Source organism: Ambystoma mexicanum, chromosome 1q, assembly GCF_040938575.1.
Source record: "Ambystoma mexicanum isolate Mex_15411 chromosome 1q, UKY_AmexF1_1, whole genome shotgun sequence".
NCBI lineage: Eukaryota > Metazoa > Chordata > Amphibia > Caudata > Ambystomatidae > Ambystoma > Ambystoma mexicanum.
In genome coordinates, this window is record NC_090922.1 from 692,678,327 (window position 1) to 692,703,207 (window position 24,881).

The window sequence follows — 24,881 nt, forward strand, 5'->3', positions numbered from 1 at the left end:
AGAATATGTACCTTGCACCTGCAACTGATACACCCGCAGTTTTCCAGCAAATGCTCCAAAGGCTTACCCTGGGGAGAAACGTTGACCAGCTTGTGGCCCGGTAGGGATGTGCACAGACATTCGTCTCACTGAACGGCGATGGTGTTCCACCATCTTTTCCTCACCGCCCCCAAACTACTCAGGAGGCTACACAATCCAAAGACAGTACCACAGAGCTCTTAATTATTATTTTATCGGTTATTACTTCAAAATAAAAAGATGTAACCTTTAATGGTAAAGTACATCAATAACAAAAGAATAAAGGAAAAAAACAAGATTAAAATCATCAAGTACTGAAGTCATTTTATGCTATACTTAAAAACGACAAAATGATTGCAAAAAAATTACAAATAAACGAAAAATAACAAAGGAAAAATATGGAAAAAGAAAATAAAAAATAAGAAAAATCATTTAAACTCAACATCCATATTCAACATATTCAAAAAAGTTACAACAGAATTCACAACAGAAGTTGCAGACAAACACTAATTCCACATAGTGTCTGCCCCTAAATTATTTAAACTAACAACATACTTTCCATAAGTCGTCTGTCTCAATGCCTGCAAGGAGTTGCAGTGCAGCAAAATCTACAAGAAAGAGACTCTTCTTTTACTACACCATATTTTGCAAGAACCTCCTTTGTATGGACAATATTCAAACAAAAACTCATTAATAAAGTATGTGTTACTTTTCCAGGTTAAAATCGAAAGGATGGGGGCTAATGTGCCCCGCTTTTTGTGTTCGCCCCTCAAACGAATCATTGAAGGCTATTGATGAAATTCTTCCCCTGTATTCACCCAGTCGGCATCATACAAAGCTTTTATTTTTTTTTACCTTACATGGGATCTCAATGAAATCTGGGGGCTACAACTCTCCCTGACATGAGATCCACTTACTGTCGCTGAATACCTGGGAAATAAAATTTAAATACATTTTATTTCTCTTGTAAATAAAATTAAAATCAAGGTAAAGTGGGTTATCAGAAGGGACCAAAATCGCCAGTGGGCCCTATATTTTAAAGACGTTTTTTTAAAGATGTTAAACCCAGTTCATAACGCACAGCGGCATGAGGAATGGAAGTAGGGAGGCAAAGGACTCTCCTCCAAATCATGGGTTCCAAAAGGACAAATAGTCCAATATTGACAGGTCATAAACATCTATCCCGTAAAGAATCATTGGTACTATATTAAGTTCATAAAACAGAATTGCAGGCAAGAGGGGAGAATTTTCCATACCTCGCATCCACTCTGCATAACTGGTTTGCTAACTTGTTGGGCTTGTCACGTAACCAGGTGCAAATAGTGGTTTTAACGTTCTTAGAAGTTAGAAAGTCAAGATATCGAAGGGAGTCAATCCTCTCCACATAGTCCGTCTCCATATGCCTCTTGAAGGCGACCCTTTTTATGGAATGATATAACGACATAACCTTTTTGTTTTAGTGGAGTTGATTGACAAAGAATGGTCCTTCATAAAGTGAGAGAAACCGTCAAGTAGATGCTGCAACCCAATGGCCGGGTTGTCAAAAATTAAAAGATCGTCAGCATAAGCTTGCCACAAAGGTCTAAAATGCCGAACATTTGTAGTGGCAATGGTCCTTGGTTTGAGATAGGCAGCTACATCCACCATGTATAGGTTGAACAGGCAGGGGGGCCAGAACGCACCCCTGCCTTACACCTCTTGCAGTTTCAATCGAACGAGACAGCAGGCCCTGTTAATTTAAGCACACTCAGACAGACGAGTGTTCATGTAAACCCACTATCACCTAAGGGTATCCCACATTTTTGTAGTTTACGTCAGAGTAGACAGCGATCGATGGCATCAAAGTCCACCGTTAAGTTCACAGAGGCGAAATATACCGGATTACTACCCTTAGCCCACGCAGAATCTTGGATACACTTAAGTAAGGTGCCATTCAAGAGTGTGCCCATGTTTTTCCAAAAGCCAGTTTGCCACTTGGAAATAAGCCCCAAGTCAGTAGCCCAAGATTCAAGAAGGACGCTTGCGAAGACTTTCGAGTCGGCATCCATGATTGCTATGGGTCAATAATTAGAAGCAAGCAATCTAACTCCCTTCTTGTAAATCAGAATTATGTGGGCCGAGACCCATGATGGAGGAAATGGCCCCAATCATAGGTCCTTAAACAGAATAGAGAAGACCTCCACCCACATAAATGGGTCTGACTTAAATAAGTAATTCGACAACTGGTTGGGACCAGGGTCCTGTGACATATTAATGCCCTTAACTATTTTCAGAATGCTTTCTGAACACAGAGCTCTTAATACAGAGCCAAGACAGAGATTGTCCGCTTCAGAGATGCCATGTTCAAGATCTCCGAAAAAGTTTGCAGATTCATTCTGAATAGAGGCACTACACTCACAGCTGACCCAGAGTGTTTCAGACTTGGAGAAATACTGTCTGTGCCTTCAACAGGCCAAGGGAAAAAGTAGGTTTTGTGTTTTTTTTTTCTTTATTTTGCTACAGTCATTAAGTTCAAATAAACACTTTTTGCGCAATCCAAATTATTTTGGAGCTGAACACTGCATGCTGGAGGGTACAATATCCTCAGTGCAGCCACTTCATCCAGGAGGCTTACTCTCTCTCTGATGACCACTGTTCCCTTTGAGAGGGTCAGAGTTTTACGAGCCCCATCCTCATTTTTTTGTGTCTTTTGAGAGAGGCCTGCCTAAGTACTCTTTCGGCACCCTAAGCCTCTTGCAGCCTTTTTGAAATCCCATTTGGATGTTTCTCTCCAAAGGTTGGACCGACCAATGGCTCAAGCACTTCAGGCCAGCAGCTGGTAGGGGTAATCTCTGTTAATGGGGATTTCTGGAGGGCTCTTCCAGATCATCTGGGTCTGGGAAAAGAGTGGCAGTTGTTGCCATTTTATGCTAAAGGGAGAGCTGGGACTCTGTCTTGCTCAGTTTTGTTCCTTGGGGCTACTCGAGTTGGAATTTTTGCCCTAGCAATAACTTTTTCCCTGGTCTTTTGCCTGGGCTTCCGTAATTCTCTGGCGGTCCCTGGGCATGGACTGTCCTGGGAAAAGGGCTTCAGACTTCCCTGAAGTAGTCCTGTTGTGCGGCCTGGATATGTGTCTACCTATAGCATGTGAGTTTTTCCCCTTGCTACGCCATCTCTGAGGGATGTCCACCACCCTTCCCTTTGTCTCCTTGGAGTCTTGCTTGTGATTCTCCATGTTATGGCCATGGAGAACCCCCGGCAGGGTTGCAGAATCAGTATGAAAGAGTACCTACACCAAACAACCAACCAACAATTCCTTCTGTCGGTGGGGTTTCTTTGTTCCCCTCCCCCGTTTCTTGTTCTGAGCTCCCAGAAACTTCTAGTTAATGTTTATATTTCTTTTAAATATAGCAGCTGCTGCATCTTTGTTGCTCCCATGCAGGTTTTTTTTTAAAGTCACTGGCCTGTAATCCTGATGGCGTCAGTTAGCCCCAGAGTCCCTGATTTACCACCCCATGCACAGATACCAGTGCCAGAATGTATGACCTACCATCTTCTGCATCTGAGGACTTATCTACATTCATGCCATGCTCAGCCAATTTGACAGTTTCAGCACTGCCATTCAAATCAATTTCTCAGTAGTTCTATCTTTTCTGATCCTCATTTCATCGTGAAGAACCCACAGCGAGGTTGCAACGTCACTATGAAAGAGAAGGTCTGATGCTGCCTCTTCACCTAATAAAGCCATGACTAAACTCTCCTCTTTAGGCCTATCATACCATCCCACATCACTGTCTAACCATATCCAAAGCGCTGTAGTCTATCAGATGTTGAGTTCTTCCCCTATACTCCCAAGTGTCTCCGCCAAACCCATAGAAAGCAGATCGGTACACAGGTACCGGGTACTTTTGACCTGTACGCATTAACACTACAGTTTTCACACCGGTCTCTTCCACTGTCCTACTAATAACCTTCGTACCCCATTTTTCTTACAAAGCCACTTGCAGTGATGCCACTAACAGTGGCAGAAGGGCTTTATACAAGACCACTTACAATACATTAGTTTTAAGAGTGGTCTGTTGTGCTTGCGATTGCTAAATCTGCAGTTGCTGTGTGCTGCCTCTCTTTGGTGACCTGACCTATGACCTGCCAGTCATATCTCAGAGTAGGAGAACACGCATTCTAGAAGAATGGCTTCATGAAGCGTTAGTATTATATGGTGAATGGTTCAACTCCTTAATTAGCTATTTACTATCCTACCATTGTCTATTACCTCACTGAGTCTGTGCTATGCAAGTTCAAGATTTTATATACGTTCTGCCAGGTCCAGTGTAGACTACCATTTGTCTCAGATGCACCTATCCTCATCATTCTTGGATTAAGCCATGCAGATAGGTAGATAGAAGCAGTTCCGATATTGTGATAGTAATGTAAATTTTACATTATTTCAAATGCAAATTTACCCTCTCTTAACACATTGATCTGCTTAGTGAAAGCATTCACCTATATATAAGGCCTCCTAACAAGTATAGCAGTTTGGGTTAAAACGGCTAAAGTGGCAGTAATAGAATTACCACCACTTTAGTGCTGCATTACTGCACCACAGTACTAATAGTTTGGAGGTAGGGACGGAGGCTTTACCTCCTGCAAAATGTTGGAGCTAAACCTTCCTCCATACCACCAACAATCAGCAGATTTACTGCACGGTAATTCCGCCGGCAGTAACTCTGCCAAAAATCCCCAATGAGTAAAATGGGGAATTTCCACTGCTAGTAATGCTGGCAACTCCACGGGAGCAAGTAGTGGTAACGGGAGGCGAGTTTGGCAGTAATTTGGCAGATCTACTGCCTATTTACTACAAAACTCGCAATGAGGCCTATACACTTTTTTTTCTCAATTTAGCAAAGTTGCAAATGTGCTCAAAGATCGACATTACTAGACAAACATGGTACCCTCCATACTGCATAATTCTGTTGCACTACCTTGAGATTAAATGCGGAAGCAAGCACTGCAAAAGCCTAAGATATGATCACAACCAACACTGTTCTAGAATTTACAGTTTTTTATTCAGATGTTCTTGGTGCCGCAATGTGTGTTATGCTCGCGCCAATATTTCCCGACGAGTCCCATCACCAAGTTTCTAAATGACATACTTTTGGGGCTGTGCACCATCAAGCCACTGGGAGTGCACTAAAATATTGACACTATTTTCTATTCACTGACAAACAGGGTAAAATATAAATTGTAGCCAAAGTGAGTAGAGTACTATTCAGTACATCTGCATTTACACCACAGGCGAAAAGAGTGTCTGCTCGACTGATATTCCCTTTTGCATCTCTTCCAGCAGAAATGTGTTCATTATGTTTGCTACGATAGTTTGAAACGTTTAAATTAGCTCTAAATACTATTTATTTGAGCAGTACCAAACACACAGATGAGTATTTCATGCCAATCATAAAATCACACAGGCCCAATGTGGACCACACAAGAATCTTCCATGATGTCAACTGCACGCTTCGCTTGAGATCAGTAGAAAGATGAGCTTACTGCATTATTCATTATTATAATTAAACGGCCAGTCCCACGCAAAGACTGAGGAAAGGAATGTTGGCGAGGCAAGAGCTTCATGAACACAAATGACTTGAACAACACTTCAATTTGAACGGACTCTGACTTTTGGGGCTAGATAACCCAATTAGATAGAAGTAGGTGGAGTCCTTTCTCCTTACCTACCTGCTCAAAACACTAATTTAAACCAAGATAAGGTCAGAAGAGCTATTGTTTCCTGAACGATTATTTTTTTAATAAAACATTACCAGAGTATCATGCTGCTTTATATAAGGTACAACCGCCGGACTGTTATTTAATGGCCTTTATACTGTGAAGTCACAGCACACTTGATGTCCAGGTGTGGAGATCCCCAAGACCAACATAAAACCATGTAACCAGAGAAGGCATTCTCAAAAACACAACAAAAAGGCTAGAAAAGCATTTACTCAATAGCCATTAAGGTCTATTGACATTTAAAAACAGGGTAGGGAATGGGTGAGTGGTTTGAAGGAAACAAAAACAGTACGTTTATAGGACTGCCATTGAATAACATTCAGAAAGCACGCAGCGGTGGGAGTGAACATGGCCGATAACGGCCCACCAGACCGGACCATGTTAGGCACAATCGAACCCCCTTAAATATTTCTAGTGGCGGGCATTTGACCTGATAAGGTTGTTATTTTAAGAGAAATTGCAGTGCTTGATATATGTGAAGCCGTTTCGCCTTAAAAGATGCAGTTTACAACCCTCTATTGTTGCCATGGGGGTGCTAATAGTGTGACAAACCTTGGAGCTCATCACCAAATAATCCAACCAGGTGTATCTCCATACAGCTGTGCAGAAACTGTTAGAGAAGCTGACAGAGTATCACTGTCCCAACATTGTGGCCTCTGTCACCTTTTTAGGGTGTTACACAATGAGTCTTATACATAAACGTTAGTAGGATACATGTAATCAGTTTAATTAACAATGGATGTCCTAACTGCACATCCTCTAGCAATATAGGACATGGCTTTACAGTACCATTAGAGCCATGTGCAATTCTGCACGACTCAGTCACATGGCACAGACCACCACTGTCAACGAATCTGTTTATCCGATGTAATATAATCTGATCTTGCACCTAGTTCATACTAGAGTCTCGTTCCCGGTCTTAGGCGTTGCATTAATGTCTGGCCAGTATCGAATAGAATAGAGTATCTGTATAGTGCATGTCCAAAGAGCCAAGCATAATATGCATCTAGGCACAGCTGGTAAATACAGAAACCCAGACAGTAGCTAAGCAAAGGCATTACTGAAAAAGGTGGTCTTGAGCTTTTTCCTAAAAACCTCAAAGGACTCAATCTTTCTTAAATCAGTCGGTAGTTTGTTCCAAATTCGCAGACCTATGTATGAGAAACATCTACCCCCATAGGAGTATTTATTTGGATTTTACTTAATTTCTATAGCGCTTTATGCTGTGCCCTCATGACCTCACTCTGGTTGCTTCAGCAACACTGCTTAGCCCAAGTTTAGATTTGCACAATTCCAAATCCTGTGAAGGCCTTAGGCTTCAAGTCTTGTGCAGACCCACACAGAATATGTATTTACTGTTTGGAGGAGGAACATGACCTCCTGGACTGTCTGAAGTGCCAGTCCATGCACCCAAAGGCTCTATGGGAGGGTGCCAAAATGTTTTAGGACTGCACGGTCCACCCACTACAGGTCACAACGCCACCACAAGGACTCTCAGCTTCAGGGTTGTCAGCTTCCAGGCAACAGGCAAGAGGTTTCCCTCGTGTCCCTCATTTAGTTCTCATCTCTTCACATGGCTGCCTCGATGCAACCTTCGAATGCCTGGTTTCCCACCCGCTGGCTTTTTGGTGGCCTCCTAGCTCACCGACGACTTCTTACAGATGTCGTGCTCCTCCTGGATATTTTGCAGTCTAGTCATTTTTTTCTGTTTAGCTTAAGAGGTGGGACCTGCCCCAGCGTAACGTTAGCTTGATCGACAAGAGCTGGTTACGCCCTTCCTGCTTGGCTGTAGCGTTCTTGAGTTTTTCTTCGTCCCCATACTTATTAGAGTGAGCCTGTCTGACACTTTAATACACATAAGGAAGACTTGTGTGTTGGTATTACCCTGTGGGGTTGGGAGATAAAGGAGCCATGTCCCAGACTCACAACCTTGTCCCCAGGAGGGGAGTCCCTCCCCATGAGATCCTCCCGCACATTACCACTCCTAGGGGGACAAACGATATTGCGGTCTCACCACCCTAGCCTCATGGAAAGGGGCTCCCCTCTGGGGAGAAGTGACACCATCTGACAGGATCATCACAGTCCCCATACCTCCTTGACAGGGTCAATTATCTGACCATGTAACAACATATGCTTCTACTATCAGTACAATATTTCCGGTACACCCATCATCGATAATTGTGTGACCTTATTGAGAACGTGGTGAATCAGAAGACCATTACATCTGAGGATCAACCCAGATTGCAAGCAAAGAGGTATCATGGAGGCCAGGTGGATGATCCAGATGGCTGAATGATCAAGAAAGATTTTCATTTTTTTTTTATTGGAAAACAACACAACAACTAGGCCAATGTCCAAGTCAGGCCCTTTTCGCTGAACGACAAAGAAAACAGCAACCCCACAAAATTCTGCTGGGGTCAAGCTCCGTCTTCACCATCTCATCACCGGATGGTGCATGGCTCTAGTTGCGGGCTTCCCAGGTCCCATACCCATGGGATGTCTAACTGAATATAGTCCACCAGATCCAAAGCAGATCAGTGTTGGGCATCTCCAAAAGGCCAATCTGGTCAGATCCACCAGGTGCATTTAGTATTGGAACTTGTGAGAGTTTCAGCAATGAGTTTTACCTATCTGACTGTTCCTTGACAAACCGCCTAGACAGTGAAAGTGTGCCCTAGGGATCCTCCCAATACTGCCCCAGGGTCCATCATGCACAGGCGTGGGGAGGCACACTGCCCCAAATGGCACTTGCCAAACTACACGCAGAGCCAGGCAGGGGACTTTGTCACTTATGGTATACAAAATATTGTGGCCAAACTGGTATCCACTCTGGAATCTGCATTCAGACAAGCCTGTGGTTATTGCCCTCATGGCACAATGCTTTATAGACATTTTTGCAGGTGCAATTTTCAGGAGGCACCATTACTACCCATCATGAAAATGGGTCATTATTTCCTCGCTTTAGCATTCTTAGAACATTATGCTTTTAAATGATTTTCAAAAGCACAATAATCACCTGGCACAGTATTAGACACTATTCTAAGTGGAATTACAGCTACTGACGTGCTAAACCATGAAGTATGATTCTTCTTCGCACACTATACTGAGGCACATTATTTGCAGTATTATGGTTTTGTCGGGACAATGCTACTCATAGAACAGTACGCTGACATTTTATTTCCTGGCCTAACATTATTTTGATAAACCTAGTGGGCAAACTCTGCGTTGGGGTGGAGTATAGAGAGCAGAAAGTGGCCCGCATCCATAAACACCGAACAAAATGTCAGTTTCCATATACTGAGATCTTAATATGTCACTATTGATATAGCATAGGAAAAAATGACTGTACACATGCTGGTCCTTCCCGTGATCTCCAGATAAATACTATACAACTTACTACATTGATACCTCACTGTACCAATCCTCAAGTATATCTTGTCCTGTATTGTTTATTTTTATCTTCAAATTCAAATTAAACCTAAGGTTCTCTACATAGAGGTTGGATACATGTTTTCAATTAGAGAATCTGCACAGTCTTGTACCCTAGCCAAACAGTGGAAGGTTGAGCTGACCCCAATTACCTCAATATTGCATTTTACTAGGCTATTATATTTAAACTGCATTGGTTAAACATATAGTAAGTGCTGGAAAACTTCTTAGTGTTTGAGAAAATGACTCTTTACACAGCTTTTAATTCAACTTGGTCCAGTGTGTCCTCTGAAATATCTTTGGTCCATGCTATTGGTTCTGTTCCTTCTTTGATTGACCACTGGAACCTAGAAGCACCTCTTACTTGGAACGCTGTTAACCAGTTCTTACCTACCCAAACTTTTAATATCACATGAACTTCAGCCCACACTTTACAAATGGAAAACATTCTGAGCCATGTTGGGAAATGTTATCCCAACCCCACATTAAAAGAATCAATTTTCATTGCAACCGTTAACTGGTGTCCAATGAAATAAGAAGCTATAATGGTTATTCCTTTCGTAACTGTTTTGGTTTTTCTCCAGCAAATAGGCCCTGTCAAAATGTAAGGAAAGAAAGGACATTCCTGTGGGACAAGCCACACAATGGGATTAACTGGACAAGATAGCGAAAATGGGCCCCAGTCATTTGTGTAGGTTCTGAAACTAAATGTTCGTTTTTCTGAAAAAGCATTGGCACTTACCATTAATATTCATTGCAGGCAAAACTATAGACATCTTTGGTCGAGTGGTCTTATTACGGTTAGTGGCTGGTAACAAAAGATGATCCTGAAAAACAGGTGCAAATAATAGTGAGAAGTGATGGCGCAATAAACTTTAAATTACAGTTTCCCCATTTTTAGCAGCCATTTCTCCATATCAGATGGGGAGTTCACTTGGTAAGGTGAGGTATATATTTCAAATTTAACAACCGTATAAAAAGAACCCTTACTGGTATAAAATAAGTCACGAAAGGCTGGTTTTCTTCAGGTAAAAAGAACAAATTACTTACCTTTGGTAATATTCTTTCTGATGTAAATAGTCATCCTCCCACTGATTTGTAATTTTTAAAAAGCTCGAGGCACAAACCATGTGGTTTTGGTGCAATAGCATGACCAGCTACATTACAGGTAGCTCTGGCACCAGGTGACATGTAGTTGGCATGTGTGCGCTGTGTGTGCCCTTGTTACTCAGCTCCAAACAATTTCCCACTCTCCAGAGAGGTTAAAATGAACAGTAGAACAGCCTAAAAGAGCATTACACAGGTTGCAAGTATTCATGGTATTCCAATATGATTAAGGGGGAGGGGAGGGAGAAATCGCACTGAGGAAGATTGTATTAATTTAGAAAGAGAATATTACTGAAGGTAAGCCATCAGGTTATCTATTCGATAACTTCGTCCCATAGATTTTTCATTTTTTAAAGACTCCAAAAGCAATGCCATAAAACAGACTAGTGGGTATATGACTCAATATGCTAGACGAGAAGCTGCTTCATGAGCAACCATTTAGAACAGGTGGCCTCGCTAGAAAAAGAACCGAGGCACAAATAAACAGCAAATGTATATAGTGCCAGCTTGAACAATGTACATCATAAGTAGCAATATAGCCCAGGTTAAAGGGACTCCGATGGCTTCAGAAACATTTCATACCAGCCCATAGAAACCCTTGATTCACACGCCAATAAAAAAAAGAGATGGCCCATTAGTAATTGGCCTTACTATTACTGAAACTAGCACATTCAGCAAAGAGTTATGAATTAAACCTCTCGTCAGTTTGTGAAGGGAGTGATGGAGGACAGAATACTGTGGAATAAAATGAGATGCCTGGATTGTTATCATTAGAAGAATCATAAGACTCATTGTAGAGAACCATTACCCATTATTAGACTCACTGTTAGAGAATCATTAGAATCACCATTACCCAATCATTACTCTTTGCTATGGAATTATTCAATTATTGCTATCCATTATTACATTCTGTTTAGTTCTGATAGGTATATTGCTGAAGTAGAAACTATCCACATTATTAGATTGCCACCTTTGTATGCATTTGCAATTTGCTTATAGATTGACATGTTATGCATTGTCTGAGAGAAGTAGGCCCTGTTATATGAAGGGTTTGTTTAGTTATGTTATGACAGAAAGATTTGCTTTAAGAATGATATGTTTGCATATAGTGCTTGCCATTAGGAGAGAAACATGCTAGACACTTTGTCATTTGCAATAGAATGACACTTGCACATATTTTAAAGTGCCATGATTGTGCTTTAGAGACACAGTATATTTGCATTATGATATGCTATGCATTTATGTTGGCATTAGAAATAGCGCTTAGGCTGAGAGAGAAACGTATTGTTTGCACAAGGAGAGCAGAACGAAGTAGGCCTGGAAATGACACACACAGGCATATTTGAAATGACATGAAGAGCCATTTAGTATGATGACGCATATATGCTTTGTAGTTATATATTTAGAGATATGTTTGACACACATGTATGTATGTTGGGTGTGCACTTAGAATGAGTTTGCATTATGTTAGCGCTTGCATTGGGAGAAGAATAGCGTAAACGTTAGAAAGCATTAGGCTGGCATTTGAATCCATTCTGAAGGAGGCACATTAGAAGCGCCACTGGGCACAGCGCAAAATTGTTATGGAATAGTGTACCAGGAATTTGTAAACATTTGCTTGGCAGACAGATAACACGAACCCTTGTCCGAGAAGGGAGGCTAATCAACTTGAGCTCTGAGCTTCGCAGAGACAACACGAGGGTTGGGGCCATGAAGGGAGCGACATGGAGAGATAGGAGGGAAGCCTTCTCAGCAAAGGGAGTTGCTTTGAAAACAGGCACAGAGAGAGCATTTTGTGATGACAACAGTGGAGTGAATGCTAAATAGAGGGAATAAGATGGTGTTTTTCGCACCAGACACGGATGGCCAAGGCAAAGAGATATGATGTTCTATGTCAAGCTGACAGTACACGAAGTCAAAGTACACGCAAAACACAGACTAACAGGCACGGCCTGAATATAGAATGCTGAGACAGAAAGAGACATTCTTAGAATGTAACCATAGAAATGGGTGCGTCATTGGAGACTATAACCAGAGGTGAAGAGAGAGGAGAGTCCCTAGTTGCTGGTTCGAGGTAGTTGCTGAGAGTCTGATGGAGGATGCAGCTAGAAACTGATGGAGTTCATTCGAGCTAGCTGCTGATGGAGTTTGGATGGAGAATGCAATCCTGAGAATGAGAGAGAGCAGAATCCGATGGTTTTGAGAGAGAGCTTGGCAGAACTTAGCAGAAACAGTCGTGTGACCAGATCTTAAGGAGCCTGCCACTGCTGACTGACTGGTTGAAGAGAGTAGCGGGAAGAGGAGAGACCTGGCTTGACAAATACAGAGCCGGAGACAGAGAGATACACAAGCAAATGGGAAGTATGGTTCATGGCTAGACAAATTGATTGATTACATTTTAAAGGGGTAACTTTGCTGATGGGTTGGAGAGGACATGACATCTGAAGGGGAGGTGCCCGAGCCAAATGAGTGGGGACAGAATGGTGTGCCATGGAGATTGGGAGGGACATGCATCCCTGCCCCCCCCCCCAGAATTATGCCCATGATTAGAATGTGACACCATCTAGTTGTTGGTCAGACACTCACACAAACAGTTTTGAGTTTGGGAAAGGGGAGATCAGACAGGGATTGTCTCAAAGAGAGTGAGTGTGAAGCATGGGGTGGATTGGTTTGAGGTTTGATTCTGTATGAAGGAGAGGATTGTTGGATGTTTGACGCTTGCACGATAGGCATGTATTTTAGACTGCATTAGAAACACACGCTTGCATTAGACTGTATTAGAATGAAAGGCTTGCATTACAGGCTTGTATTAGGAACCTGAAAGGCTTATAGTTATTGCATGGTAGATTTGCACCAGAAGTATAAAAAGGTGCAAATTCGATCTTCGCTAGAGTTTTAGCATTGCCTGACTTATGCTTTGGTGTGCCCAAATAAATGTATTCCATTGTTATAAATGAATCGATTCATGTGTTGTTCTTTGTGTCTTGTTATTTGTGTCCACAGTAGTAAGATAGGAGTGTGTTGGTATTGTGTTGGTATTATTTGTTCTGTACAACATGGGTATGTTACTAGAAGTAATCTAGGAGTAACAGTGCACAAGGGGCCTGAGACATGGAGGTTGAGGGGTTGGGGGGGGGGTATAGGCGCCACATACACCTCCCCTAGGGGATTGTCAGAGATTGTCTGAGACCGGAGAATGCTTGCCCAGGGGGGGGGGCGAGACGATGATAGGGCTTTATTTTGCAGACTAACAATACCTGAAGAATAATCTTATGAGAACGATGAAACTCAGAGACCACTTTGGAAGAAAGGTGGGTCTCACTGTCCGAGTTACCGTCTTTAAAAACACCAGCACTGCAAAGTCATAGTCATCAGGAAAATCTATTTCATTGTTTAGATTGCCAGTGACAAGAATGCATGGTCTCCAAATCAGTGGCCATCATGAAAGTCAAAACCACAAATGGTTTCAGAGAAAATAATTTAGCTAGTCTTTTCATAAGCCCCATCAGAGTAAGAATTGTAAATCAGACTCCTCCCCACCTCTGCTCAGAGGCTTTCCTTGGCTTGAACAAAAAGATAGCAGTTAGATAGCACTAAACAGTGGCCATTTATTGAGCTACTCAATAATAATAACTCTGTCAAATGTCTGTCGGGAACAACAGTGGGTTGATACCACTCTCGGTACCAACTGAAAACATTTCTTCCACCGAGAGGGATACATTCTATTAGTGCTTGACTTACAGACCAACTCAATTGCATCAAGTACCTCATTAGAAAGGTCTCATTTTTGGTACACAATCCTCCCAATAACTACACATAAAGTTTAGGGCTGGTTAGGGACATATGAAAAATCTGACCCTTGTGAGAAACCTGAGGGCGTCCTCACATCTACTTCCCTTGGATCCTCTGCGCAGGTGGCCAGGGAAAGGTTATCTCTATTGGATCCCAAACCTGGGTGGAGGGTTCTTGGGAAAGAGGAATGAAATGTCCTCAGGTGAGATGCAGTATTTTACTTTTCTATGCCGTAATGAATCCCTAGACCCAGAAGCCTTTGTGGGATATGGTTATCCAATTTCCTATGGCCAGAATAACATTGGGAGAAAAGACCAACCTCGGAAACCCAGAAAGAGGGGGAAAAAGAATAACGTGCCTTTGGGCGAGACATGGTAGCCCCCTTTCGCTTGTGACAGTCCACCTAACCCTCCCCCAACTTTTATGGGTTATTGTAAACCGGTGTCCACCATTTTCCCACATACAACATCTGACAGTACGGACACGAAGAAGAGATAACTGAGAGCGATGAAGATGACCTCTTTTCACCACTTTGGTACTGGGATGAAGAAGATGCCTTTAAGGTACTGTAGGGGTAAGGCATGTCCCTATAATCATGGTCAGGGAGAGTCAATTAGGTGTTCACGTGTATATAAAGAAAGAGAAAGAGCCACAAATGAGACGACCGGGAGACGTGAGAGCCGAGGAGCGAGAGGGAGACCCATGTGAAGAAGCAGCTGTGGCGGTCTAGGAGGAAGAACCAAGACGTCGGCAAGAGACCAAGAGGACTCGTGGGACCCGAAGTGAATGGGCTCTGTTATTTCCCCAAGCCTGCAAGCCGCCAAAGCGTGCAATAGTGAAAACGCGGTCTGCGTGTGAAAACAAGTGTCAGAGGATCAGGCGCAAAGGAGAAGCTGTGCGCTGAACTAGTGAAGCTTGCAATGGTGGGTACCCCTACTTCTGGAGCAGATGCGATGCTGCAGGAACCATCTGACAACTTAAAGAAGGCTGGTGAGTGCCGGAGGGATGATCCCAATGTCGGGAAGCTGCAAACGGACCTCCTGTGAGTAATGGTCCGTTAAATTGAACAAATATTGAACATCGAACTATACGATGCTTTAACTTTGCAAGAAAAATAATATGTTTTATATGCTGAACTACATGAAAACTTAATATTGAGTCAAGCAAAGTATTGAATATTGAACTCGCTCATAGTTTGGCTTTCTAGCAAACAAGTTTACAATTCTAACTTATCATTAAGCAATATAAAACCACTTTGAACTCTGAACTGGAATTCAACCATAATGAATCTAGGCTGCACAACAAGCTGCACTTAACATACAAGTTGAATATATTAAAGGCTGAAGGCGAAACAATGAATAATAAGAACTGAATGCAGTGTGGCAAATCTACAACTTGATAGGGGGTCTGTGATACATGGTGACCAAGGAGAAGCCAGAGGAATAAAAGAGTGCCCCCTAAAGCTAAGAGGTAAATACAAGGAGTCAAGTGAAAGTGACTTGGAGCACAGGAGCTAGCGCCAAGAAACCCGCTTCTCGGCTAAGGAATCTAGGGATCCTAGTTGCACGACTTGTGATGGGTGGACTGTGCGGTCTGACAACAGCGCCCAGACCAGGGAACCCTGAATGGTGAAAAGTAAAGGACACCACAAAGGAAGCCCAACAAAACCACTGCAACACTTTAAACACTTTAAAAAGACTGAAGCAAGTGAAGTCTTGTAGAAGGGAATCCCGAGACTGGAGGTATTCTTTTCTTGGGAACAAAATCCAGAGATACATTTCTTTTGGATAGCGCAACTTGAAGCTTGGGGAAGGGAATCCCAAGGATTGATTTGGAACCATAGTACCTTGAACTGAAGAAGGTAAAACCTTGAGGCATTTTGTTGAAGGAATTGTCATATGCCTGTGGAGAACTTTTATATACTTGGGGAAGGGGAGCTGGAAGAAAGCTGTGAGCTGGAAGAAGCTCAGAACTTTACTTTGAACTATCTTTCTTTTGACTTTGATATCCCTACATTTAGTGGTTATAGTTGTGAGGGCAAGGATAGGTTTTTGGACACAGACGGACTATTAAGTTGAAATCTTTGACACAGACCTTCCTAGGTTTGTTCAGGTAGGGAAGTCCTGCCATAGCATAGTGCAAGTTAGGCTTTCAACCATCCTGGCACTTGAGTTAATATACAACTTTTGTTTGAAATGTAAGTCTGTTGTCTGTGTCCTTCTTCATGATGCCTTCACACCCCATGCCTGTGATAGTACACCCACCTACCTCACCAAACAGGATCCTCAAAGGAGGATAAAGAGAGATCTCCAGGAGCTGCGTGTCACCCCGTCTAGAGATACAGGGATCATGGTTTCTATGTACCGCCTCAACTATTAAAGGTTACTGGAATCACAGGATCAAGCAGAAAGGTGTAAAGAAGATCCATGAACAGGGAATCCCCGACCACCTGCGGGCAGAAAGTCTATGGTGAAAAACATAGTATAGTTGTAGTGCAAAGCGGTCGACCTATGTGTAAACCTTTGTCCCAAACCTGGACTGTCAGCTCTCAATACAACTCCTTTTAATGGGATGTTACTTTCTGTCTGCTGAGAGGATCTAGAAGAACAATCTCATTATCAGCCAGATGTGTCACTGAAAAGAAAACCTGTCATTCAGGACCTAGTTTGGGATAAGCAAAAAGCAGGATGCTCTCTCTTCTCAGGTCGGCTACCACCACGGCCAGGACAGTTGTAAAGAACCACAGGGCTGAAAAGCTAGCTAGAAAAGAAAAAATGACTTCACTCTCAGTGATATTCTTTCCTGAATACCTTCCTTTCCCAGGAATCCTGTCTCATACTCTCTCTGTCAGGGGGAGGGATGGAAAGGTAGACATTTTCAGGCTTGCAGATGTGGCCTCTTCCACAACGCTCTCTGGGAGGCATGAGTGGACAAAAAGGCCAGGTGCTTCATAGCCAGATCCCTGTCCATGGAAGGTGTAGAGGCAGCACGTTCCCACACAATTAGCACAGGAGCTTCTACTGCCATTTTGCACAGTAGCCAGTTCTTGCTTTTGGGCCCTTCATCCAGAATGTCTGTCCATTCCAATTGAACTTCCAGTCTGTATGGAGCGGATAACCATAGTTTATCAGCAAGCTTGGCCATGGGCTTCTGGAAGGATACTCGATGCTTACCTGGATTGAGCCCTGGGGAGGTGTCCAGACCATTGGTCCCCTGAAGATCTGTAGCTAGCCCTTGAAAGTCTTCACCTTCCCCATAAAATACCTTTGGTAAATCCCTCTCCTCTCTGGGGACCAAAGGGGACCTGTTCTCCCTCTCCGTCATAGATCTGGTACATCTTTGACGTAAACAGTATCATAGGGAGAATGGCATACTCCAAGGGGACTCCAGTGTTTACAACGCCTATCACAAACTGTTGTGGTCGCGATGCCCGATGGCGGAGCATATCGGCACCAGGAGACTCAATCACCCTTGGGGTCCAGGCCGAACCCGTGTAGGAGTGGTCCCGATTCTGGAAAATGCTGCGGTTCCTGGCAGTCCAGAGGTGTCATCGGCACAGAGGCCAGCACCTTGGCGAAGATGTCGAGCATCTTCATGGGACATTTCGGGTGGAGGATTGGGAGGGAGACGGCACCCGAGTTGCCACCTCTATTGAAACACTGGAGTGGTGACTCCATTTAATAGAGGAAGAAGAAGAATGCCAGTGCACAGATCTGCTCAGTGACAGATTATGCAGTGCTTCTCCTTTTCCTTGCGTGGACTGATCTTGCCTTGGATCGGCATTCCACGAAGAGCATCCTCGAACAGAACCTTGCAACGTCACCCTTATTCTTCAGATGCATGGGCTTGCATAGTCCTCAGTCTTGGGTGTTGTGATGTTCACCCAAGCAGTAAAGTCAAATCCTGTGCGGATCTGATGCACCCCCGGCATAGAAACGGGTTTACAGCCTGTGTGAAGCTGCAGAGCTGCAGCGGGGTGCTACATATTTGTTTGCCGGCATTGGGCACCAGGACAGAGACACTTTGCGGTATGTGCTGATGCTGTCCGGCCCATAGGAAGACCCCAGCAGCCCCCTCCCTTCCGAGTCGCGGGAGGCCCCCCAGAGGGAAAGCATTAACATCGGCGGGGGTTGACTTGCTGGGTCCTCCCGAGGAGGAGCCCCGGAGGGTGTTTAGGGACTCAGAGGTGCCTCGGAAGAGTGAAGCTTGGGCCCGGCGTAGCTTGCAGTTTGGGCCGGGATCCCCCCTTTGTTTACGCAGCAGAAAACTCTCTGCCCCCACACAGCAGGACACAAGGAGCGTTGTGCGTTCAGGCAGGGGGGCGCTTGGGACACTGGCGGTGGGGTAAGGACTCTTCCCGGCATTGGTGAGGTGTGGACTGTCTGTGGGCCTCTGACCCCCCCCACACCCTCTCAGAGGGCGGGAGAGTGAGGACTGAGCACCGGTGGTGGAGATTGCTGCAAGAGGCAGAGATACGGCTCCGGGAGCGCCAGGTACGTGGCATTCCCAGTCAGAGGACAGCATGACACCGCCTCGGTGCTTGTGCAGCCGCTGCACCCCCCCCACTCAGGAGGGGAAATGGGGCGCCCCAGCAGGTGAAGGGACGAGGCCAGCAGGGCCTGCCAGCAGCAGAGGAGGTGTCCACCCGGATGAGGCATCAGGAGGAAGGTGAGGGATGGCGAGATCCGGGAGTGATGTGTGGGCACCCTGGGTCAGACAGGGGCTTGTGTCTGCCTCACTCCAGCCATAAAAAAGAAGAAGACCTGCAGCGCATTGTGTGCCACGTTCACAGAAGCAAAGGGGGGAGCACAGGAAGGCACCTGGAATCCCTGAAACCAGGAGCCCCCAACAGGAATAGGAAGTGGAGGTGATTGGGAGCCCTGGCAGAGCAACCAGGGCTCCGGACATATAACAGGGCGATCCACAACACCAGATGGTGGAGAGCACGGGGCCTGCGAATCTGAGTCCCCACAGAGCGGGGGTGAACTACTCCCCCACTGAAGTCATTGCTAAACTGTGAATGCACTGCACCAGAAAACAGAAGTTGAGGGGGTTTGTGGCCAGTGAGGTAACCCCACCAAGGCCAGGAGTGTAGGGCTGCGCTTCACCAGACATAAGCGAAAGGTGGGAGCGCCCCCCCAGCCAAAGGACAAGGGAGCACTTGGGGGGTAGCTGAGACTGCGGCTGCCCCTCACCCCCACATTGTGGACTCATTTTGGACTAGCTGCCGCGCGGACCGCCCCCCCCCCAACCAGACTCTACCAAGGAGAAGAGGTACCACAGGTGGTGGAAGCAAGGTGAGACGCTGAAGGTGCCCATTGATGCCCAGAACCGGGAGGTGCGGCCAGGGGAACTAAAGTAGACGCAGCGGATGGGTGTCATGCCCAGTAGGAGGAAAGGGTCGCACTGGGGGACTAACCGACAGCAACGGAGTGGCAATTGGTGAACATCCACCGGGGTCATCAGAAAGGAGGAGCAGGACTGAGATTGTGAACAGAGGTGTGGACCCCCTGGGACAGTGCAGGGGCATGTGCCTGCCTCCCCCCAACCACAGATAGCCGGCACCGCTGCAGCACCCCCCGGGGCGTTCCCCACGAGAGTGGAGGGTTGGCACAGAGGGACAACTTCAGGTCCGGGGGGCATAACAAGATAGGGCTGAGTTAGCACAGGCCATCTTGCGGACCCAAGGCACGTGAGAGGAGAGGAGTGGAGGTGCATGGACGTAAGGCAGAAATTGGCCCCCTTCAAGTACACCCCACAAGTCCTGGAGAGGGGAACGCCGAGAAGACAATGGTGCCACCAAAAAGGATGTGGCGGCCTTCCTGGAAGAGATGAGAAGCATGAGGGTGGACATTGAGGGGCGAGTGGACAAGATCACCAACGGAATTGACAAGATGGAGGAAAGGCTGGGAGAGGTGGAACATAAGCAGTCCTCCCTCGACACGTTAGAGACCCATATTTATGTGCGCCTCAAGGAGGTAGAAAGAAGGGAGGAGGAAATCCTCCTAAAAGTGGATGACCTAGAGAAACCAGAGCAACGCAACAACCTTCATTTATTCAGGTTCCTGAGAAAGAGGGGGAGAACGAGAAAGACCTGCATAGTGCCCTCTTCGCCATCACCAAACTGATCTTTGACAATGGTGCCATCAACAAGGTCAAGATAGAACGGATACACAGGGCTGGGGGCGGCCAGTGGGCCCCGGTAAGTCCTGGTCTGCTTCCACAACTACAGTGATGGACTCCAAATCCAGGAACAGGCAAGAAAGAAGGGATCCATGATGTATGGCTCGGCAAAGGTGACAGTTTTCCAGGATCTGTTGTCCCTCACCCTCTCGAAGAGAAGGCTCGCACCCCTCTCACTAGGTGGCTGACTGAGAGGGGAATCAGATACAGGTGGTGGTTCCCCTTCTCTATATCATTTGAAGCAGAGCGGTGAAGGTACAGACTCACTTCGGAGCAGGAGAATAAGAGTGCTATGAGCGACTTGATGGGAGAAGGAGAGACTCCCCACACCTCAAGGGAAAGGAAGCCGGACGGAGGGCAGTGGGAAACACCAGGTGCAAGGTGGAGACGAATCAGGGGTGCACGGAAGTTCAGGAAGCTGAACACTCCCGCGGCAGAGGGGACCCGAGGCAACATGTGATGGCGGACCACCAGGGGGTGGCGGTGCAATCGATGAGGAGTGCCCCACTGAGCCCGGACCTTGGGGCCCGTGCAACTTTTCCTCTCCTCGCCTGAGGGGTGGGGTATCATATGTGATGTTTTTTTGTTTTTGGGGGTTATGGGGGTGGTTGAGCCCAAGGATCAGTCGGACAGGGGGGTGGAGGGGAGTGGACAATGTGAAGGAACCTTAAGGGGGAAATTAGGGCAGATTTGTGTACGCAGGAGGACTCATGAATATGAGGTATGTAAAGAAGGGGCCCTTTCCAGGAGGGGGATCTCACAGGTGTTTCGGTTTTCACTGATGTCAACAGGGTGGAGCCGGGGCACCGGAGGGGGGCGGGGTGGGAGGTTGGGGAGTCTGGGTGGGAAGGGGAAGCCAATGGGTACGGGGTGTTCCAGCAGTATGGTTATGTTTGAGTAGGGTTCAGGCAGATATGTTGAAGTCTAAGAGGAGGGGTGCAGGCCACCCTCGAACAGGGATAACATGAGCATATCAGTGGGAAATAGACCAGGGGATGGTTGCCTACAGATTGGCACCCTGAATGTGAAAGGTTTGAACTCACCCACCAAACGATCTATGGTGGCAAGGGAATTCCAGAGGTCGGAATTGGATGTTATGTTTCTCCAGGAAACCGAGTACTCCAAGGGGGAGGAAAGAAGGGTCCCCTGTGGGCGCATCGGCCAAGAGTTCTGGGGCTCTGGCCCTCTGAGAAGGGCAGAGGTGGCCATTTTCGTGCAGAAGATTTTGAGGATGGAGGTCACCAAGGTCTGGTCAGAAGTAAATGGGAGAGCCTCACTGGTCTCAGGGGATATTAGGAAGACGTGGTTCACTTTTGCCACCGTTTATGCGTCCACCCAGGGACAGTTACGGTTTCTTGTAGAGAGTTTGCGGCATATGATTACAGGGGAGAGACCTAAATACATGGGCAGATCCAGCCATGAATAGGGAGTGCCTTGGGGATAGGTTACGTGAGATGCCGGCCCCAGGGCACCGCGAGTTCCACGATTCAATATGGAAGTGGGGGTTTAGGAACATATGTGTAACGCTCACCTAGTATCCACGTGGACGTCACTCAGCCTGTTCTGACCTCTTACGACCTCAAACCCTTCCCTGGAGGCTATTCGACTGGAGACTGGGCCTGAAACATAGGATTGGTAGAGTTTAACTCCCTATTGTCTCTGTGTGCTTGAGTCCCTTCTTCCCCGGGGTCCAACCCTTCCCTTTGATCCACAGCTCACCTTGTTTTCTTGGAAAGTGTGTTCTCCGTCCTGCTTTCAGCGCAGGGGCGCGTTGATTGATGCGGGCTCGTTGCTGCCTAGTTACTTCACTGGCAAGAGTCCGACAGGTAAGTATAATGAGTCTTTTGAACAGTTCTCTAACTTCGTCCCTTTCCTTCCTTAGATGATGGCCGGCGTCCGGGGATGCCGGCGTGCTGCTGAGATGAGTAGCGCTGAAGGTGAGTGAGAGCGCGATGCACCCCTTTCGTATTTGCATTGAACTGAGTTCTTTTTCTGTGTCTTTTAGGTGCCGCAACATTTCAGCGTGGATGCTGGTTATGAAGAACAAATGCTGTGAGTAAGTGCGGTATGCGGCGCCTCTAGGTGTTTCCACGCTAACCTGGAGTGTCTTTTCCCTCTTGCAGATGGATGAGAAGTTCCAAAGACAGAGATCCCCCAGAGCAGCTGGGATTCAGTTAAGCGTTTGAAACTCATACAGTATTTAAAAATAAGCAAAGGTTTGCAGAATGCTTACTAATGCCTTTTTTTCTGTTCTTTTCCCTTTTCCTTAGGAAGCGGCGTGCCAGGATGGGAATGACACCACCGAAGATACCCGCAGAACAGAAGGAGCGATGACAGATGGGCAGAAGCGCCGCAAGGTAAGGCTGTTCCTAACGGTGTTCTTGTTCTTGCAGGAGCTGAGCGCAGAAGAAAGATGCAGGCCTACTGGAGACCGATCCGAGCACGGTGAGTGTCACGCTGTAGGTGCAGAAAACACAAAGCATGGTTCTCAGCCTGGGTGTGGCTTAAATAGTCTCTGGGTATCCAAGGTGCCTCTGGGCTGAACCACACCCAAAAGACTAGACCGCACATGCAGTTCTCGGAACCGAAATATGTGGGGGCATCCATCTTGTCCCCATCAATGCACTACAAGCCCAATCCCCAATGTTATCCTATGGGAGTGAGTGAGTCTGGTGCCACAAGCGCCAAGTCTGACTCCAAGTGGGTCTTTGGAGGGATGGAGAGGCCCTTGAGGGCCATGTAGGTGATCGTGGCCTGGCCCCAGCCTGACATCTTGGAGGGCTGGGGTCATGAGGGGCAGGAATCATGACAGTATGGTGCCACCTCCATCCGAGGATAAGGAGTTATACGTTTTATTCCCCACCCCGTGGGACCTATACGAGGATTGATTACTTGTACATCTCGTGATATATCTGGGAGGAGGCTCGGGGCTCGAAGATCGTCCCGATCTTGTGGTCTGACCATGATATGGTGACGTGGATAAACAGTGGGCAGGTATTTCTCCCAAAGGATCAACATGGAGGTGCAATGACTCGCTTTGGAAGGACCCTGTGTTTTTCTCTGAGATGAACAAGGAAATAGTGGAATACTTTAAGGTTAATGATGACGGGGAGGTAGACGTGCAGACCGGATGGGAAGCTGGGAAGGCTACATGCAGAGGGATCCTGATTCAGGAAGGGGCCCATAAGAAGAGGGAAAGGGTGATAGTCGAGAAGAGACAGAGGGAGGAGATAAGACACCTGGATGCAAATGCCCATGACCCTTCCGGGAGCCGGGAGGAGTGCATACAGGAGGCAAGGGAGGAATTGAGACTCTTGGAAGAGGGGAAAGTTATCCATAGCCTGCTCTTCCTGAAATAAAGGTTTTATGATAAAGGTGATAAAGCAGACTCCCTACTGGCCACGAGGCTGAGAGGAAAGCTAGCGGACAGGTGGGTCGTGGAAATAGGAGGGAATGATGGGGTGGCGGAAACAGGGGAGGGAATTCCGGAAGCCTTTGCAACCTTTTATGAGAAATGACATGCTTCAGAGGTTTCCCCGAGGCACAGGATATTGGCGCCTATTTGGAGTTAATCAACCTGCCTAAACTCTCAGAGGAGAAATCCTCGGCGTTGGAAAAGGTGGTGGTAAGTTACCGGTAGGTGAATATGGCCTCACCGCTCACCGGAGAAAGGCTGGAGCGGGCGTAGTGTAGCCAGGAGGCTCGTGGAAGAAACAAGAAGAAGCTGCTGCTCCAGTATATGCTGTGGGAACGCCAAGAGCCGATGAGGGACTCTGGGTCATTTGCAGGTAGACCACGGCAGCGCGTCAAGGACTGGAGCCGAGAAGGGAAGGAAGCAGACCTGATCCTTGGAAGCCACGAGAGACAGACGAAAGAAGCAGACGCGGTTGCAACTAGGAAGCCAGCAGAAATCCTTTACCGGCTGACCGGGGGAGAATCCAGGAACTCCGTTCAGAGCCGGTGAGTCCACCAAACGGAAGCGGGGACCCGGACGTGTCAGCGACAACACCGGCTACAGAGAATTGTATGCAATGTAACAAAGCGAGAGAAAGAGAGCAAAAGGACATATTATACGAAGAGGAAGGAACCATGTATAAACCCTTATGAATATATGAATGCAACATGACAGAGAGAGAGAGAGACAGACAGAGAGAGAGAAAGTGAAAGGACATATTATTCGAAGAGAAAGGAACCAAGTATAGAACCCTTCTGAATATATGAATGGGTGCAAAGCAAGCACGTAGAAAACCTGAGTAAGACAACATATCAATAAGAAACATTATCCAATGCAGTTGATATGCAATTGTGGAAAAGGGCAAAGACCCATGATTACAAGTGTGCGAGAAACAGAAGCCCTGGCAGGAGAGTATACCAAGCAATGACAAGTGTATGAAACTAAGAGGCCATGTAGGAGAGTATATATCAGGACATACAAGAAGTGTACAAGACCCAAAGAAGTCCTGAGGGGAGAAATCAGGACTAGACAAAGGATTGTGCTAACCAGGAGAAGATAAAAGAGACAAAGTGATAAGTCAATCAAGTTCTTTTTGTAAAGGTGATTGTTGGCCAAGAAAGACACAGAGAACTGT

General features: G+C 46.1%; 1 protein-coding gene across 1 annotated transcript in view; it reads right to left on the minus strand.

The window, feature by feature from the left end:
• Positions 1–24,881, minus strand: part of ATF6 (activating transcription factor 6) — a 946,910-nt gene that overhangs the window by 129,309 nt on the left and 792,720 nt on the right. The window contains exon 15 of the mRNA XM_069641287.1: positions 9,953–10,037. Within this exon, the coding sequence (XP_069497388.1) occupies positions 9,953–10,037 (85 nt within the window). The remainder of the gene's footprint in view (positions 1–9,952; positions 10,038–24,881) is intronic.